General features: G+C 40.4%; 2 protein-coding genes across 2 annotated transcripts in view; both read left to right on the top strand.

Moving 5' to 3' along the window:
• The first annotated feature begins 121 nt into the window (after positions 1–121).
• snrpa (small nuclear ribonucleoprotein polypeptide A) lies at positions 122–2,596 on the top strand. Its single transcript, XM_030153091.1, is given in 10 exon segments — positions 122–267; positions 550–630; positions 734–906; positions 1,063–1,239; positions 1,499–1,680; positions 1,772–1,841; positions 1,843–1,862; positions 1,944–1,954; positions 1,957–2,030; positions 2,032–2,596. Coding segments are annotated over 9 exon segments (852 nt in total). The 5' UTR covers positions 122–267; positions 550–557; the 3' UTR covers positions 2,104–2,596.
• Positions 2,597–8,169: 5,573 nt separating this feature from the next.
• Positions 8,170–17,575, top strand: part of LOC115432197 (protein jagged-1b) — a 48,050-nt gene continuing 38,644 nt past the window's right edge. The window contains exons 1-2 of the mRNA XM_030153070.1: positions 8,170–9,037; positions 14,408–14,789. Of these exons, the coding sequence (XP_030008930.1) occupies positions 14,463–14,789 (327 nt within the window). The 5' untranslated portion in view covers positions 8,170–9,037; positions 14,408–14,462. The remainder of the gene's footprint in view (positions 9,038–14,407; positions 14,790–17,575) is intronic.

Genomic DNA, 17,575 nt, shown 5'->3' with positions numbered 1-17,575 from the left:
GATGCATAGCGCCATCTCCTGACTCTCACCCACAGGTTGTATGGTGAGGAATCAGGAAAATGAATGATTACTTATGAACTACATTTTAAATATACGTCAGAACAAAAACTTTTAATTGTATTGTATATTATAATTCTCTATATTCTTATTCTTAAATACGGACGGTATAAAAACCGGAAATTACGTGTGCGTCTCTATCAACGCGAGATTAGAACAATAAGCGAAATTCTGTGAGCGCTCAGTTCTTCTCATTCATCGTTGAGACTGGTGAGTTTTGTCGCTCTGTTGTTGGTTATTTTATAAACAATTGCACTTTGCTGGTGAAATACAAATATTAATCTGGAAGCAGTTGTTTCAATGAGAAGAATCAAAGTTTGCAGACTAAATAATTCGGGGCATAGCCATTAGTTAGCTAGTAGGCTAACGTTCGCCACACGTTATTCAGGTCAAATGCTACGTTAGCTAACTGCTAACCGATCATTTAATTTGCCTTCAAGTTGTTTTAAAGTAATATTGAACTATTTTTCTTGAACGCCTCATCTTCCATAGGTTTTACTATGGCAACAACAGAAGTACGGCTTAATCATACTATTTACATCAACAACCTTAACGAAAAAATCAAGAAAGATGGTAAGTTCAACTCATTCCATTAGTCCTGCTCGTGGTTTGGAGTGTTTAATGTACTGTGGAACTCTTAATGTAACGACTGCTTTGATTATTCTTGTTTCCTCAGAGTTGAAGAAGTCCTTGTACGCCATTTTCTCACAGTTTGGACAAATCTTGGACATCTTGGTCGCACGAAATCTGAAGATGAAGGGTCAGGCTTTTGTTATCTTCAAAGAGATAAACAGTGCCTCCAATGCTCTGAGATCCATGCAGGGCTTCCCTTTTTATGACAAACCTATGGTAAGTAAATTAAATAGTGAATACCAGATTAAGAACCAATACAGTCTATTGAAGATGTTAATAGTGTAAATGTTAGGTTTATTTGGAGCTTAATTGTTTAATGAAGTGTCCATATATGCATTTCTTGTGGTGTTTACTTGTTGCTTCTTCCTACAGCGGATCCAGTATGCCAAGCAGGACTCAGACATCATAGCTAAAATGAAGGGGACATTTGTAGAGCGTGACCGAAAAAAAGAAAAAAAGAAGCCCAAAGGACCAGATGCAGCTGGAGCCAAGAAAGGTGTACCAGGAGCTGCTGCACCTATGGTGGCTGGAGTGCCTGCTGCAATGCCTGTGAGTGTAGTGATCAATATAAACATGCATTATAGGGTCAGTAATTAATTTGTGATAATTCATTGTTCATACGTAATGGCATATTGTGGTACATTTTAGTACATACTATCAAAAAATTCTACTGTGGCTGTGATACTTGGTCATGCTCTTAATTTTGATATATATCGATTTCAATGAATTACCGAGCCCTACATAAGGAATACACTATCTACTGTGATATTATCTTATCACAGCTGAAAGCTTGTTCTTCACCATTCAGGGTATGCCTCCTATGAGTCAGGCTCCTCGTATGATGCACATGCCGGGTCAGCCACCCTATATGCCCCCTCCAGGCATGATGCCCCCGCCTGGGATGGCACCTGGTCAGATGCCCCCTGGTGCCATGCCTCCAGGTCAAATGATGCCAGGACAGATGCCCGGACAAATGCCTCAGCAGGTATTGTGTGATCTACCTTCTGAAAACACAAATGCATATATTCAGAATTATTTACATCGTGATTTTCTTTTGATACAACACTGACTTTCTTTACAGGTGTCCAGAAAATCCACCAAATCACATCCTGTTCCTCACCAACCTCCCAGAAGAAACAAACGAACTCATGGCTCTCCATGCTCTTCAACCAGTGAGTGTCAGCTCTGCTGTAGATGTACTGTGCTTGTTGGTTTATATTCTGTACCTAATTGGACCTTTGTGGTCCATTCAGGTTCCCAGGATTCAGGAGGTACGTCTGGTCCCAGGTCGCCACGATATCGCCTTTGTGGAGTTTGAGAATGAAGTGCAGGCTGGTGCTTGCACGAGAGGCACTGCAAGGCTTTAAGATTACACAAACAAATGCCATGAAGATCTCATTTGCCAAGAAATAATGCCTATTCAGACCCATTTTCTCTTAAATGCCACAGCATTTTTTTTTTTTTTTTAATAAATCTACTACAGTGACACAAACTGTCACAAAAAAACATTTTTAGCAGTGAACATTTCTCAATGGGTGGCGTAATATTTTTCCGTTCTGATTACATGTAAGTATACAGCTTTTTACATGTAAGTATTGTTTTTTTTATCTTCAAGTTGCTGTATTTTGTCATATCACACTGTTAAGTTTAGTTATCTAGATTAACTGTAATGTGAATATGGAGGTTGGGTTGTTTGTGTTCAGATGGAAAAGACTATTGTGAAATGTGGTGAGGTTATGGTTGGCTTCCTTTTCTGGATTAACACAGGATTCTGACAGCAACTTGATGTTTTTGTTGTTTGTGTTTTTTTTTCTTCACCTTAAAGCATTGCACCCAGGGTCTGTCCTACCAGACATTGTATCTGGAGCTTTTCCTTTTATATTAAAAAAAAAAAATAAATTTTTTGGAACAGCATGCTGTCTCATTTTCTAAATGGACTGTGTTGTTGTGGCTGCTATTTGACCAGTAGATGGGCCATAGGTCAATTTTACTTCATTAGCAGTGAACAAATTTGATTGGAGGTTTTACATATGGACGATCTAAAGCAGGGATATTCAAATCCGGTCCTTGAGGGCCGGTATCCTTCATGTTTAGATATTTCCCTCTTTCAGCACACCTGTTCAATTAATGATCAGCTCATCATGCTCTGCAGAAGCCTGATAATGATGTATAGCTTCCAGGTGTGCTGGAAGTGGGAAATATCTAAAACGTGCAGGATACTGGCCCTTGAGGACCAGATTTGAATACCCCTAGATCTATGTAAGTTAACTATTATTACTCTTGTAAAGGTGGATCTCATTCCACTTTCCCCTTTTTATCTTTTATGGTGCTGAGATTTTATCTATTTATTTATTTTTCCCCCCTATGTGTTTATATTATGTTGTTATCTGAAATAAAACTAAAACTAGAAGAGAGAATATATAAAATAACTGCAGACTCTTTGATCTGCTGCATTAAAACTGAATGGGGAAAATAAAGTGATTTAAAATGTCAGGATTAAGAGATGTCAAAGGTCCCTGGCTGTGTTCGCACTCAGGATAATTACTCAGACCCTCGTTCATAAAATTCCTAGTCTGGAGAAAACTTTACTCTGAAACTTTTATATAAATTACAATCTGCCCTGTAATTAAATAAAACCTTCAGCAAGGAGCTCAGTTGCCATACACAATCTTAATTAGCATGTTCACATCATTTTGCATTTGAAAAATAATATTCTAAAGATACCTCAGTCGAAACGTGAAATAAATCTCTCCACAAATCTTGAAATACAGTTTTGGCAGAAATTCTCCCAATTTTTAAATTGAAGTTTACATTATGTTGTGGAACAGAATTAAAAACTTGACAAGAACCAAAATTTAGCACAGGCTAAACAAGTCTGCATTATCTGTCATCAGCCCAAAGCTCATCTATGACAAATGCAAGAAGAAAAGAATGAATTAATACATGACTAAATGAATTACTAGTCCTCATAGTTCAAGACATGAGCTCAGGTATACATACGAATCACAAAATCCTGCCATAGAAAGTTAAACTAAACATTTTCTCCTTTAATTAGTAATTTGATAAGTTAAGGCCTTAATATTCTTAAAATTGATCATGAATCCTTAGATCTATCACTGAAAGGTCTTAAAATCCCACAGACTCAACAAATGATATTCCTATAATTTGCTTTGGAATCTAAAAAATTATCAAATGTCATAGTAGCAGTTAAACATAACAGAGATCAGAGTGGGTGGAGCCTCCAACAGTCATTCATGGGTGGAGGGGTTCAGGGATGAGCTTAACAGCTTGAACATCAGTCATGGAGAAATGGAAACGTAATGTTAGCTGCAATGAACATAGTTAAGACTATAAGACAATAACTATGAGGTCTGTTGAACAGTTATTTTTGTGAATGTAAGGTCTCATATTTCATCATAGATACTTGGAAAAAGTCTTGAATTCATCAGTTGGCTTCCTCAAACCTGCAGATATCCTGTCTGTCATCAAGTTAACCCATTCCTTATGGTTTTCCAGTGATGAAGGGTCACGCTGGTTGCCAATATAAAACCTTTTATGGCGTTTTGGAAAGCCCAGCTAAGCATGATCTAGCTCCCAACAGACATAACTGAATTGATCCGGTACAGGTATATGTAACTAGCGTTTTAAATCACATCTCTTCCAAAATGACAAAACCACAAGTCCACATTACATGAATGTGGAATCCTCATAGCATTTCCATTTCCAACACAAATTATTAATCAGTATTATTATTAATAAATTTATTTTATGAACACAGACAGGGAAAAAGTAGTGATGGAGTCCTTTTATAATGTGTAAATTTACATATTTTGGTTTTTATATGGAATAAACATGGTCTAGACCAATTACTTTTGTCAACTTTTAAGTTTTTTTCAGTCTAATCACAATCACAACTGAGCTCATTTAGATGTCCTCTATCTATGTCTGGCTTCACTCATTGTATTTTGGATTTGGAGGAGATTCAAGTATTTATTGTTTTAAAGTTACACTGATTGCTCACAGTCTTCTAACAGACTGTATGTAAACATGAATCAAATAGGCAGAGTCTCAGATGTTGACGGTTGTTTCTCATTGTGCCAATTAGTAAATGCCTGCAGCGTGTTTGGCGGTGCTTCCTGAGAGGACCCCCTCAGCCTGCCCCAGCCTTCAGATACACAGATACAGTAGGTTTGTGGAGTAATTACATGCCAATGAGGACTACCTTCTCCTCTCAAAGGCTGGATTCATGAGGGTTGGGTGGAGTGATGTGTGAATTAGGCCTGAAAAGCTTAATTTAGACGTGCACCATCAACTGTGCCCAGTGCACACAGGGCCTCCCTGTTTGTGGACTTAAACTGTGGCCTGAGTAATTGTCTTTAGGTCAGCTCAACAGTGTACACAGAAATGCACATTCTTTTGCAGTTTCCCAAGCCTTTTCCACACTCCCTTATTTTGCCTTGAGAAAGCGCTGACCTTAGCCACCAGGGCGCCGTGTGTGGGTGCGAGTGAGTGTCGCATGCTCTTGGCAATGTGCCGAGTGCCTGGCCATTCACCCACTCAGCACAGTGATGTTTCAGTAGTAGGGACTAAAAGGCAGCTCATACATATCCAGAGGGATATGTGTGGGTGTTTTAATCTGCCAGTGTCACTTCAGAGTAAGATTAAAAATCTTCTCAACACAATATCAGTTTGTCATGTCTGCAGTCCCCCTGAGACAAGACTGAGAGGAATGTCTTCACATCTCAAGATATTTACTCTGTGTGGGTGTGTTATTGGTCAGTGTTGATATCAATTACCTTCTTAAAAGGTCTCAATATTTAGGTCAGATGCTACAGGGAAATGGCTATCGATTGCATTTTATAGATCATGCTTTGTTCTATTTTTTTTTTTTTTTTTTTTTTTAAATAAATCTAATAAGCCTTAAAGAGAAAAAAACATCCACCACCTACCAAAATCATCTACTGATCTAAACTGTTAGTGCCTGTTGATCCACTAATCCTATCAATCCATATAAATAATTGGGGTAGAATACAGTTTGTCATCTTTTCATGGTCATCAGATATGACCCATTTGGACGTTCAGAGGCTCTGTAATGAACATGGAAACACCATCATCCTCTACAACACTGATTCACCAGTAAAACCCATGGAGTTGGATCAATGACAGTGGATGGAGACACTGGGTTTACGTTCAGTTTATTGATGTTTGCTGAAAAGTCTCTTTTTCTTTGGTTTTCTCTGTTTCTGATGTAATGACCTTTAACTTTACTTTGAACTTTTATGAACATCTACATGATCAGTGAATTAAATGTAGGAAAATACCTGATTTGCACTCAAAAAAACAAATTACAGAAGATAATATTACAATAAATGGTACTAAATCACTTAAATATAGAGAAAACTTCATTTGGGTACTGCCAGAAAGTTAGCACTGGGTCCTTATGGGTTAAAGCATTATGGTTTTATGGAATTTGTGAGATAATAAAAGACTAGCACAAATTATAAGAAAATATAGCAACTGCAGAAAATATGTTGTGCAGCATTACACTTCTTGTCCACGCAGTCATCATTATCGTATCACTGCATTTTGATCAGAAAAGAAAGAAAGAAAGAAAGAAAGAAAGAAAAATGAGAGAAGAAAAGAAACCTTACATGTAACCATACAGTTTCAATAAGTTTCTTACACATTTCTGTACAGGTTTCCTTATTTTTATGCACTGCTGAAATTTTTAAAGCTCTGTAAACAAAATCTATCTAGCCTGGGGTTGTAAACTGGCACAACGAGGCCACAGGGTGTAAAAAAAAAAAACAAAACAAAACACAATGACAATGCAGGAAACATGCACAAGATGTAGATGGGAATAAATTGCAGTCAAGAGGATATGTTTATTTTCTAATGAATCTCACTAATCTGTTCCATAGTCTCCATTGAGGGTTACTTTTGCCTGATTTTCTTTTGCTAAACACCTCAATCCTGTTCCATACAAACAGTGACATAATGATGTGTCAGGATCACAGTATTTTAGATGTAATGTCTGTGCTGAGACTAATAAAGAACATATCATTGTGGATTGAAACATAAACTTACAATAAATGACAAAATAAACGAATGGATGTTGTTTGTGGATCTATGTCTGCATTTCCATGGTATTTCAGACTGTTTGCTTAGAGGCTTATCAGTCTCACTGACAGGTTGTTCTGTGTCCTTTGCAGACTTCATTGATGATCTGGAAGTCATTGTTAAAAACTCTGCCCTGACAAACACCTATATGACCATTAGATGGAGCCAAATGCGCAGGTCACAAGACTTTTTGGGCACTGTGCCATAGAATGTGTAGGGTTTGGGTTCAGGTAAACCCCCACAGTTAAGACTGAGCAGATGCAGTCATATCTGTGTGGTGTTGCCGGGTACTTGTTTAGAATTCAGCTCATGCTTAGAGGTCAGTGCTCCTCTATGCAAATCAACCCTTTGCTCCTCAAGAGCCCACTGTTCTGCTCCGGGGTCACTGCAGAGTGCCAGGCAGCGGAAACACCAGCGGTTGTCCAGGGAAGCTCTTGAGCAACAAGCCCGTGATAGACCTTAAGACAGAGGAAGAAGAGGAGGAGGGGGAGTTAGTACAGAATCTCATTAGATTTCCTCCGATGAAGAAGGTACATTGTGTGGAGGTCTTGGCCCCAAACAAGAAGAGCACTGGAAGTTACATGAGGAAAATATGCCATGTGACCGGTGCCAGTATTCACAAGATGCCTATACCCTACAATCCGCTTTTATATTTATGCGCTCATCCATTTAGATTCGCAGCCCGCGGCGTCATTAAGCAGCGGCATGTGCGCACAGTGCAGGCCGGCAGCTGTCTTAACAAGTTTGATCGTAATGTGGGTATGATGATCACATTTCTGCATAAATCGGTCATGCAGGTAGCCGTTGGCGGAGAGGTGCACCTGTGGCTGTGCGCCCTGGCCATGCGAGCCCCAGCTAGTAACAAATACCCTCAGATATTTGCATCTTTGCGCATCACGCTTTCATTTTTTCCACTGTACCTTACATGTGCGGGTATGTACATATTTTATTTCATAAACAACAACAGGGGCCAGCGTTACTTATAGAAGTCTTTACAGTCTAAAGAAGCTGTTCTATTCAGGGGCAACCCGAGCTGGAGCAAAACTGTGAAAAGTGTTAATTGGCGCATTGGAGTTTTGATGTTGGCCTGGCACAAGAGAGGTCTGAAACCGGAGGAGAGGAACCAGTGGTGTGCAACAAAGGTAAAAAGGAAACCCGAAGCCCAGAGAGGAGAACTGAGATACAAAACGTATCAGAATAATCCCACGCGCAAATACGGAGTGCTCTGAAAAAACAAAAAACAAAAAACTTTTGGGTTGGTCTGCAAAGTAGATGAGGCTACAGAGACACAAAGTGGGCTGAGAGCATTAATGCGCGCTGGGAACCATCCGGACAAGAGAGACGGATATTCCCTGCCTCAGGACACACCCTCCATGCTCTCCCTCTCTCTCCTTCACTCTCTCTCTCTCTCGCACTCTCATTGTTTCCCACACTGACTCTGTCGCCGCCGGGCTTCGTATCGGATTGACAAATGATCAGCCAGCCGCTTGGATGAGAAGAGCGCAAAGTGAAATCATTCCGCTGGAGAGACTCAACTTTGATCTACACATTAATCAGAAAAAGAGGAAGATATAGGCTCATTGATAATAATATTTGTGCTTCTGTTTTGCGCGTTTGTGCATGGATCAGACTTGAAGACAGACACACAGGAGAAGAGAGAGTGCGTCCGTTAATTGGGATGAGAGTTCAAGTCAAGTGAGCCGACAGATTGGACCTTTAAAGCTTCTTAACGCAGGTGGTGGGTGGAATACAGCACAAGGGGAGTGTGGTTTATGTGTCGCGTGTGAGTGTGCGCGCGCTGGGCTCAGGTGCGTCGTTCCCAGTGGAAATCCACCCCGGACGCAGTGGTGAGGGGTGAGCGGGTGTGTGTGTGGGGGCAAGTGGGAGGTGAAATCGAAGAGGAGACAGGGGCAGTTAGTTATGATTTCTCTGAACTGGACGCGATGAAGGTGCTCTGCGGGAGTTAGACTGGGGAGGAGGAGAGCTGGTCGGACGGACGAAGTGGAGGGAGGAGGAGGAGGAGGACACCGCCAAAGCGCACAACACGGCCCCTAAGCACTTGACGCAGGGATGGAGAGCACAAGAGCGCACAGGTTAAGTCGACTTGATTCCAGGAACCGGAGTGTAAAAACCACAGGGAAGCCGGACATGAGGGCTGTCAGACACTTTGACACCTACACCTGCAGCGGACTGTGATTTTCTCATTGCGCTCACGATACAACCACAGGTAAGCTACCGATTAAGGTCTATTTCGGGCTACACTTAAACCCCCGAAGCTGACTTCTGACTGTAGCGTTTATTTCTTAGTACAGCTGCGCGTAAACAGTGTGTAATGGTGTCCACAGCACACTACCCCTTTCTCCTTTGTGCTGCCCTCATTCCTGGTCGTCTCTGCTCCTCTGGTGCTGCGCCCCACCTGTTGTTTCAGCCTTTTGGTGTCTGTTATACCGCGCAGTAGATAACTGAAGACATCCGTAGTTTGCAACATGGTTTGTAAATTTCACATCAAGATATGTTCCAGTACAGAGATGATGTGGGAAACATACTTTTGACCAGTAAACAAAGGAACGTTATTATGTCATTGTTTGTTTGCTGCAGAACTGAGGCAGGCAACAAAACAAAATGAATAAAAATTCCAACCAACAACTGCTGCATATCATTGAATAGTTAGTAAAAACTTGACCTCTTTATGTAATGATGGGTAGCAAGTGCGCACATCCTCTGCTTAATGTCAACTATTTATTTACAGTTAAAGAACAAGGAGTTGCATTTTTCTGCATCTCCATTTTGAGCATGCTTGCTTGCTGCTGCATGATCATTTGTTTTATTAATATATACACCCTTTGGCTTCTTTTTTGTGTGTTTTTAGATGCATACATTCTTTGGTGCTTTAAGAAATTCAGTGATGAGTAGAAATCACTGAAAGACTTGTATAGAAACCTCTTGAAGCTCTATGTTGGTACCATGAAAAGGTTTTGATTTCAATGCCATCCAAAGTTAAAGCATGCAGTTTCTTTCTTCCCGTCTTTCCTTCTTTTCCTTGTGAGCTGTCAGGCAGATGCTGGCCTGATCAGGATGCCTATGATGTGTGACAGGACCCAGCAAGAACAGACCAAGTGTTTAAAACTGTGCATGCGTGCACATGTGTGTCAGTGACTGTGCATGATTTTTTTTCCCCTCAACACTGAGCTCACATCCAGCATCTGCGTCGTTGGGTGTGTGTGGAGCCTGGGGCCACAGCCGAATAAACTCCGGGTCGTGTGAATGTTGAACGTTCGGGCAGCTCTGCATGTCTCTCTCTGCACCTTTGCAACCCCTTCACAGCTGAAGAACAACACACTCCACTCCCTCCATTCTCTGCCTGCACTGCACTGTGAAGCACACACTCAGGTTCTGCTGCTGGAGACCATTTATAATGCAGGAGGCTGCGACCATCCTCATCAGGAGACAAGCAGAATGAATATATGGATTCATAAGGGGAGCTTCTTGACAGTCCAGCAGTTATGGTTATGCATTGTTTTAATTACACATATTATAGTGTTACATGATGGTTAGCTGTGTTTGGCAAAAATTGCACTCATTATTTCACTTACATCACATTTCTTGATTGAAGGCTCCATCTGAGGCTTTATTTTTTGGAATTATAACAAATTACAGAATTATTAGAGTTTTCTGAAACTTGTCGGGCCTTAATAAATTATTTACTTGTCAAATGCTAACCATTAAGTATTACAGAATACCTACTACAAAATTCAGATTAAAAAAAATTAATATTGTGTCAGCCTCTAACTGCACATGAATAAAGGCTGGGAATCACTGAGTATCTTACAATATGATACAGCACAGTGCATTGTCTATGATAATCATGGTATCATGATACATCAATCATTTATGATACATCACAATGTCTGTGTAACTGAAGAACAGAAAGTCCCTTAAGGGCAAAAAGCAAGACTTATTAATTTATTCACTGGACTGTGGTGTCAGTTTCATAGAATTTGAGATGAACGATGTACTAAAAGGTACAGGAAGTCTTAATGTCTCTAACACACACATGGTGACTACAGCTGCCACATTCACGTATACCATGGTTTTTATTAAGAATATCATCACGTGGCACTAGTGGGGGAAATGATACCCTATACACATTTTGGTCCCATGCCTAACCATGTCATAGGTGAAAATATCTATCTCTGCTGAAGTGGATGGTTCTTTTTTGATTCAAATTTGTAGGTGTCAATTATTAATTATTATTTATCATCATGTCATGTTAGGTGATCACTCTCTCTCTCTCTCTCTCTCTCTCTCTCTTTGACATGCACTTTTGTTTAAATTGCCTTCAAGAGTAGACCTGGGGCAGTGGTTGTGACCCACCCTGTGTTTTGGGTGTAGTGAGCCTTTAAACGGCAGCAGCTCTCCTGCAGAGACAGACCGAGCCTCAGCCCTCTTGGCTTCTGTCTCTCTCTCGCTCTCTCTCTGGTCATCTGAGCGCTGAAATGCTGGTATGCAGGGAATGGCTTGGGACACAGAGAGGAGGAGAGGAAGAAAGGAGGATGTAGAGTGATGAGCGCCACTGTATCTCCATAAGCCTTTTGATGTGGATGGGACTTCACCCTCCCCTCCGCCCCCTGACCCCTCCCACCGTCCCCCCAGGCTCAGGGACAGGGGCAAGAGAGGGACAACCACAATGGGGCAGCTGAGATTTGGACTCAGTGTTGGGCCAATCTGGCAGTTTAGGCCGAACATCGACACATACACATTTCTCTTAATATTTCAGTTTAGGTTTCCCTTAATTGAGTACATAACACCCCAGGGGATCCATGAGTCCTAGATCTTAGACTTAATGAGCTATCGTTACTTCACTGTTGACAAATAAGGACAAAGGACTAAGAATTATTCAGATTTATTCAGATCAGTGGAGGTTTCATGGCAAACTGAGATGACAAGGGTTTATATTTATGTTTGCTGTTGTCGGATGAAGCCAAAGCTATTGTTTTGCTGCTACAGTGACATGCAGACGGACAGGAGAAAACACACACACACACACACGTCTGTACGCACATACCTGACCCCGGTGCTCCGAGACTCTCAGGGGGTCTTGTTAACTCAGGAGTATGTGTGTGTGTGTGTGTGTGTGTGGAAGTGATTGTGTGTGGGTCCCCTCCACCCATCTTTAAACAGGGAGGGAGGAGAAAAGGAGGCAGATGAAAAGGAGAACAGCAACAATGCAGAGAAGAGCTGATGGCCAGAGAAAAAAATGACAGGAGTGTTACAGCCTGTTCTCAGATAGAGGAAGAAAGAAAGGAGGAGGAAGAGAGGAAGAGTATGAGCAGGTTCCCAGTGTCACCGTCCCCTGGAAGAAAATAAGAAGGGAGTGGTAGCCTCACATACAGTACGAAGTGTTAAAGAAAGAAAGAAAGAAAGTCATACGAAGGTAGCCAGGAAAATAAAAGAAAGATGAAGAGATAAATACTTAAAGGATAATATGGCAGGAGTTCTGGTTTATTTGTCCATAGTCTTGATAAAAAAAAAAGTGAGCTCTTTCTTTTGTTGGAGGTGAGAGAGAGTTGTGGGGAATCAAACTTATGTCCTCATTTTTTCCTCACTTTGTGCTGTGTGACGTCAGTTGTTCTCTAAAGCAGATAAGTAGCAGAGGAAGCATGTTCTGCTGCAGATTCCCGTTAGAGAGTAAGTGCAAAAACATTCATTTGTAGAATGTTTTGGACAACAGTTAATAGCATAAAGCAGACATATTGCACAATTTTCTGACATTTCAGTGACCAAACTGTTAGAAGTTTAGAAGGTTAGCTGTTATTTGTCTTATCTGAGAACCTTTGAATGTAGACATTGTATTGTATTAGTATTATGTTTTGGCTTCTTGTAAGGATGGCATTACTTATAGTTATGAAATTTGGATCCTCTTAAATGTTGTTGTTGTTGTTTTTTCCAAAAGAATAATGTAAAAACTAATTGAAGGGGTTATATGTAGAACTGACAGTCAAAACTATCAACAGCAGGCATACCAGAGTACACACAGTTACCAAAACCTCCACTGAGCTGACAATCATATATCTACAGATTGTATCTCTTACTGAATTAAGACTGAAGCTTCTCATTTAAACACATTTGTATTACAGAATCATCAACAAAAGCTCAGCCTAATGTAACCCTACATTAGCCAATAGTTTACATTACACTTCAGCTGACTTTGTTTTCAAACAGAAAACAGCCACAGTTAAACCACAAATCACCTTCTTTTTCCATACAGTTTGTGTCGTTAATAGCTGCACTAAAGATCTGTTTGGAATTGTCCAAACAAGCTCAGGACTGTCACAGTGTAGTCTGGACCGTGGATCAACAAACAGCAAACTTAGAAAAACATAATATCATAACATAGTAAGTTTATTCCTTCTTAAGCCTCATAATCAAACTCACCCTTGTAGAAGAAATACTGCCATTTCTGCATCAAACTCCTTTTTTATTTTTTTATTTTTTCAGAGGTTTGTCTAGTGGTGGCTTTTATTACTATGTCTGTGTCTTTGACTCTGAACGTTGGATCTGGATCTCATGCTCAACCCTGTGGCATTAGCTTTCACCAACACTGGCAGAGTGACTCCCTTCTGCCTCTAGTGGTCACATACATTCACAGTGACACTTCGGCCCATGGCTGTGAATACATTTATTGCACATCTCTACCAGACAATACTGTGGTGTCTTTGACACAATTACATACTTCTTTATTCTTAACACTGTAATGATAATTTTGGGCAATTTTGAAATAATTTACAATAGAAATACTATAAATAACTCCTTTAAGTCTGAGAAACAGTTGATGGGAAATATGTTTGAGAACTACAGTTTTTAAAGAAATTTGTTTTCTAAGAGAAAAATCTGTCCAGTGTGTAATAATTATTAATCAAACATACATGCTCTAGGTCTGTATATTGACATCTTAGTTCTTCGAATCACCTGCTCATCATTTGTTACAAAGCACTGCAAAACCCCCTTTTTTTAAATGATGTGTTCATGGTGCATTTGTATAAGAAGGTGTGCCCCTTGGTTCTCATTATGTTTTAAAAACACAATGTCTGAACAGAATGTCAGTAAATTTGCCCCAGAGATTTGTTTAGACTCAGGATCAATTTAAAGAGTTTGGTGGTCAAAGGTCAAGGGTATTTTATTTTATTTTTACAAAAAACCCAATATTTCATGTTATCATGTAAGAATAGTAGACACATTTGATTGAACATTTGGATCCATGCCACTGATGATTTTTCACAAACTAAGATTCAGGAAGAATCTGTGCATTGTCAATCACTTAAGCAGCCGTTTTCTAAAATATAGTAAAATAAATGCGTAATAAATGCAGTACATAGAATTGGGCCTCTGAAATTTTATCAGACCCTCAATCATCACATATTTCCTCTGACTTTTCGGTTCCTTTTTTTTTCAAATCATATTTAGCTAGACTGTATATGGTTTAAATTGCTTTCTCTAAGTACCATACTTATTTCCACAGTTGATATTATATCTGTATGACTTTCACCTTATCTTCTTTCTGTCTCATCTCTGTGCCCCTCCCCTCCTCTGGATCTAGGCTGTGTTTGCAGTGGGAATGTTCGAGCTCCAGATCCGCCACTTCCAAAACCCTCATGGACCTCCTGCAGACCGGAGACTGCTGTGACCTCCAGGCCAGCGGGGGTCAGCGCTGCTCTGCTAGAGACCAATGTGACACTTTCTTCCAAGCCTGCCTCAAGGAGTACCAGGCTCGGGTCGTTGCAACTGGAACCTGCACATTTGGGTCAGGCAGCACAGGGGTCCTAGGTGGAAACTCCCAGTCACTCCGCCATCGAAGTCATGATGGAGGTGGAGGAGGAGCAGGAGGAGGTGGAGGAGGAGCAGGAGCAGGAGGAGGAGGAGGAGGAGGAGAGGATGGGACTAATGGACACATTGTCATTCCCTTCAAATACGCATGGCCAGTAAGTACAGGGGCAGAGTGGGTTATCAGTGTGGTTACCAAGGGAACAAGCTAAGCTTCAAGTAAAACAATACTCTCAAACTGAGGCTAGTGTGGAATAACAATGACACTCAGAGGCAGACTTCAATCACACACTTTTACATCCTTTATCCTGTGAACAATATATATATCACCAACATAGAACAAACTGATAAATCAGATATCACATTGGACCTCATATTATGGAGTCAAATGGAGGTCTTTGAATTATTTCTGTTGTATTGTTTGCAAACTTCCTGACCACAAAAGAGGACACAAATGCAAGAGCTTGCAAGATTATGGCACTGATAAAGAAATAATTTTCTACATAATAATATTTTACTTTAATTGTACTTTTTCTCCTCACAGGGTCTTTCTTCTTACTGAAACTACTTACTTCTAACAACTGATTAAGAAATCATTATTTCATTTCAAGGGTCTCCATGTAGATCTGTTGTTTTGCGCTTGGAAACAGGAGTTTCCCCAGGAGATTACCCACCTCCAAAGTGCATATAGAAGGGGGAAAATAGAACTGGTTAAAACTCCAGCAAGTTTACAAGTTGACAAGTACCATCAGGTCCATACATTTTTGGACAATGACACACTTTTGTAATTTTGCTGCTGTACACCACCTCTGTGGATCTGACATGAAGTAATCAAGATGTGAGTGAAGTGTGGATTTTCAGCTTTAATTTAAAGAATTTAACAAAAATATTGGATCAACTGCAAAGGAATTACAACCATTTTAAACACACTTGATCTATTTTTAGTGGCTCAAATGTAATTGGCAGACAAGTGGTTTCATTGTTGGTTGTGGCAGTTCCCTGGTTATTCTTTTCCAAATTAAACAGATAAAAACTGCAAACACAGCTTTAGATCAACTACTTAATGGAACACAAGATGGCACAACATGACAACACTGTATAATAAACATAATATTTTATCATATTTTAGTGACCACAGTAAATAATTAATAGTCTTATTGAGTGGATTTTATTACTGTTCTAAGTAGTATACGAGTTGCAAAGGTTTTTTGTGCAGCTGTCTCCTCATCACAACTTTCTGTCTTATTTTCCTTCTGCTATCACTCCAGACTCCCCTGTCCACCTTAAACTCCCTATTAATACTTGTGGTTTTTTCTTTCTTCAAGGTGTATTGATCAATCTGTGTCTCGATCAGAATACCACGGAAGGCTTTACGATTTTGTGGCCTCATTAATGAGCAGACCAATTAAAGCTGAGTGAGTGAGTTTGGCTAAGAAGCAGATATTGATTATAGCATCCACCTTTTGCTTTGTCCCTCTGGCTCACTCACAGTCCTTTTTCTTGGTGTTGTTTTTCGATAATACTGTAAAAGACCAAAAAATACAAATACAGGTAAAAAGGCATGAAATGCTTTCTCTGGCCTGGAAGGGAGGCTTAAAACTTGAAACAGCATTTCTAAGTCCCCATAAAACGCATATTTTACCATACAGTTATAATTATGTCTGTTCATTGTTATATTGTTTGCAATTTAGCAAAGCTCTTGTTTGTACCAGTTACCCCATTTTCTAAATCCATCAATCCATCCCATCAGCATCGTCTGTGGTGAACTCTTTTCAGCAATTAATGTTGTTTATCAATGATGCCAGGGCCACAGAGAATCCCTTTAAAATGACTTGGCAAGGACAAACCTCACTTTCGTTGGGCTTTTAGTGGCTTTATTTTAGTTTTTCTCTTCCAGTTAAAATCCTTAGTATTTATTCCGAGCTCCCAGCATAGACCATTCTGTTTTCATAATGAAAGTATTACAGACATGGCAGTAACAGGCACTCTGGTTTTAATTCTGATTATATTACAATGCAATAATGTTTCTGACATCTCACAAAAATCAGTGTGGGCTCTAAATGACTTGTGCAGTTTTGCAAAGATGCATGCTGACAGTGACACAGACTCAATCCTAAAGTATACTCACTGACCTGGAAGGACACAAAGCACACACACAAATGCCTCCACGCATGCATACACACACTCAGATGTTACACAGTTGGCTTAGGTTTCTTCTTCTTGATTAGTATCAGCCTATTTACCTGTGAGACTCTCTGTCCCAGAGCCAATTATACTCCCTTATCTGTGTACTGTTTGCTTTTGTGTGCATTTGTGTGTGTGCTGTATGCGTACTGCATGTGTGTCACACTTTCCTTTCTTTTTTTTCTTGCTTTTCCGTACGGGAGAGGTGTATGAGTGGCATGTACTAGTGTGAGAAAGTTTCTTCATCAGAAAGCCTACCTGGATCAGTTTCAGGGCCGGGCCGCAGGGCGGGCTGGGCTTCAGGGGAGAGAGAGGTGGGGCGCGCTGTGGCAGCCTCAGTGCATTTCAGCTGAAAGACTTGCTTTATGTGGACATCTATGGAGGAGGAGGGAGAGAGGGAGGGAGGGGTGGGTTCAGCCCAGGAGAGTGATCCCCCTGCCCAGGTGAGGGGATGAACAGGTGAACATAGTCATTATGAGGAAAGGTGAGCTCTTTCTGTCCCTTGCCCTCCCTCTTGTTTTGTGTGTCTTTCATGCTTTCTTTCTAATCTCTTCAGGGAAATGTGTGCATGAGCAGCTTTATGTGTGTGTCTGTGTTTACTTATGTATGTGCACAGAGTTGTAATGCCTTGTGCTTGTTTAACGTATAATGTTATCAGCACTGCCTGCATGGTTTTATCCCTGTAAGGCAGCTCTGAGGCAGTGTTATGATTGCTCTGGGTGAAGCTTTTGCCTGACCTCAGATGTCAAAAACAATCAGT

This window comes from Sphaeramia orbicularis, chromosome 13 (assembly GCF_902148855.1).
Source record: "Sphaeramia orbicularis chromosome 13, fSphaOr1.1, whole genome shotgun sequence".
In the NCBI taxonomy this organism is placed as follows: Eukaryota; Metazoa; Chordata; class Actinopteri; order Kurtiformes; family Apogonidae; genus Sphaeramia; species Sphaeramia orbicularis.
Note: the sequence above shows the minus strand (reverse complement) of the source record. Positions and strands in the feature narration are given on the sequence as shown.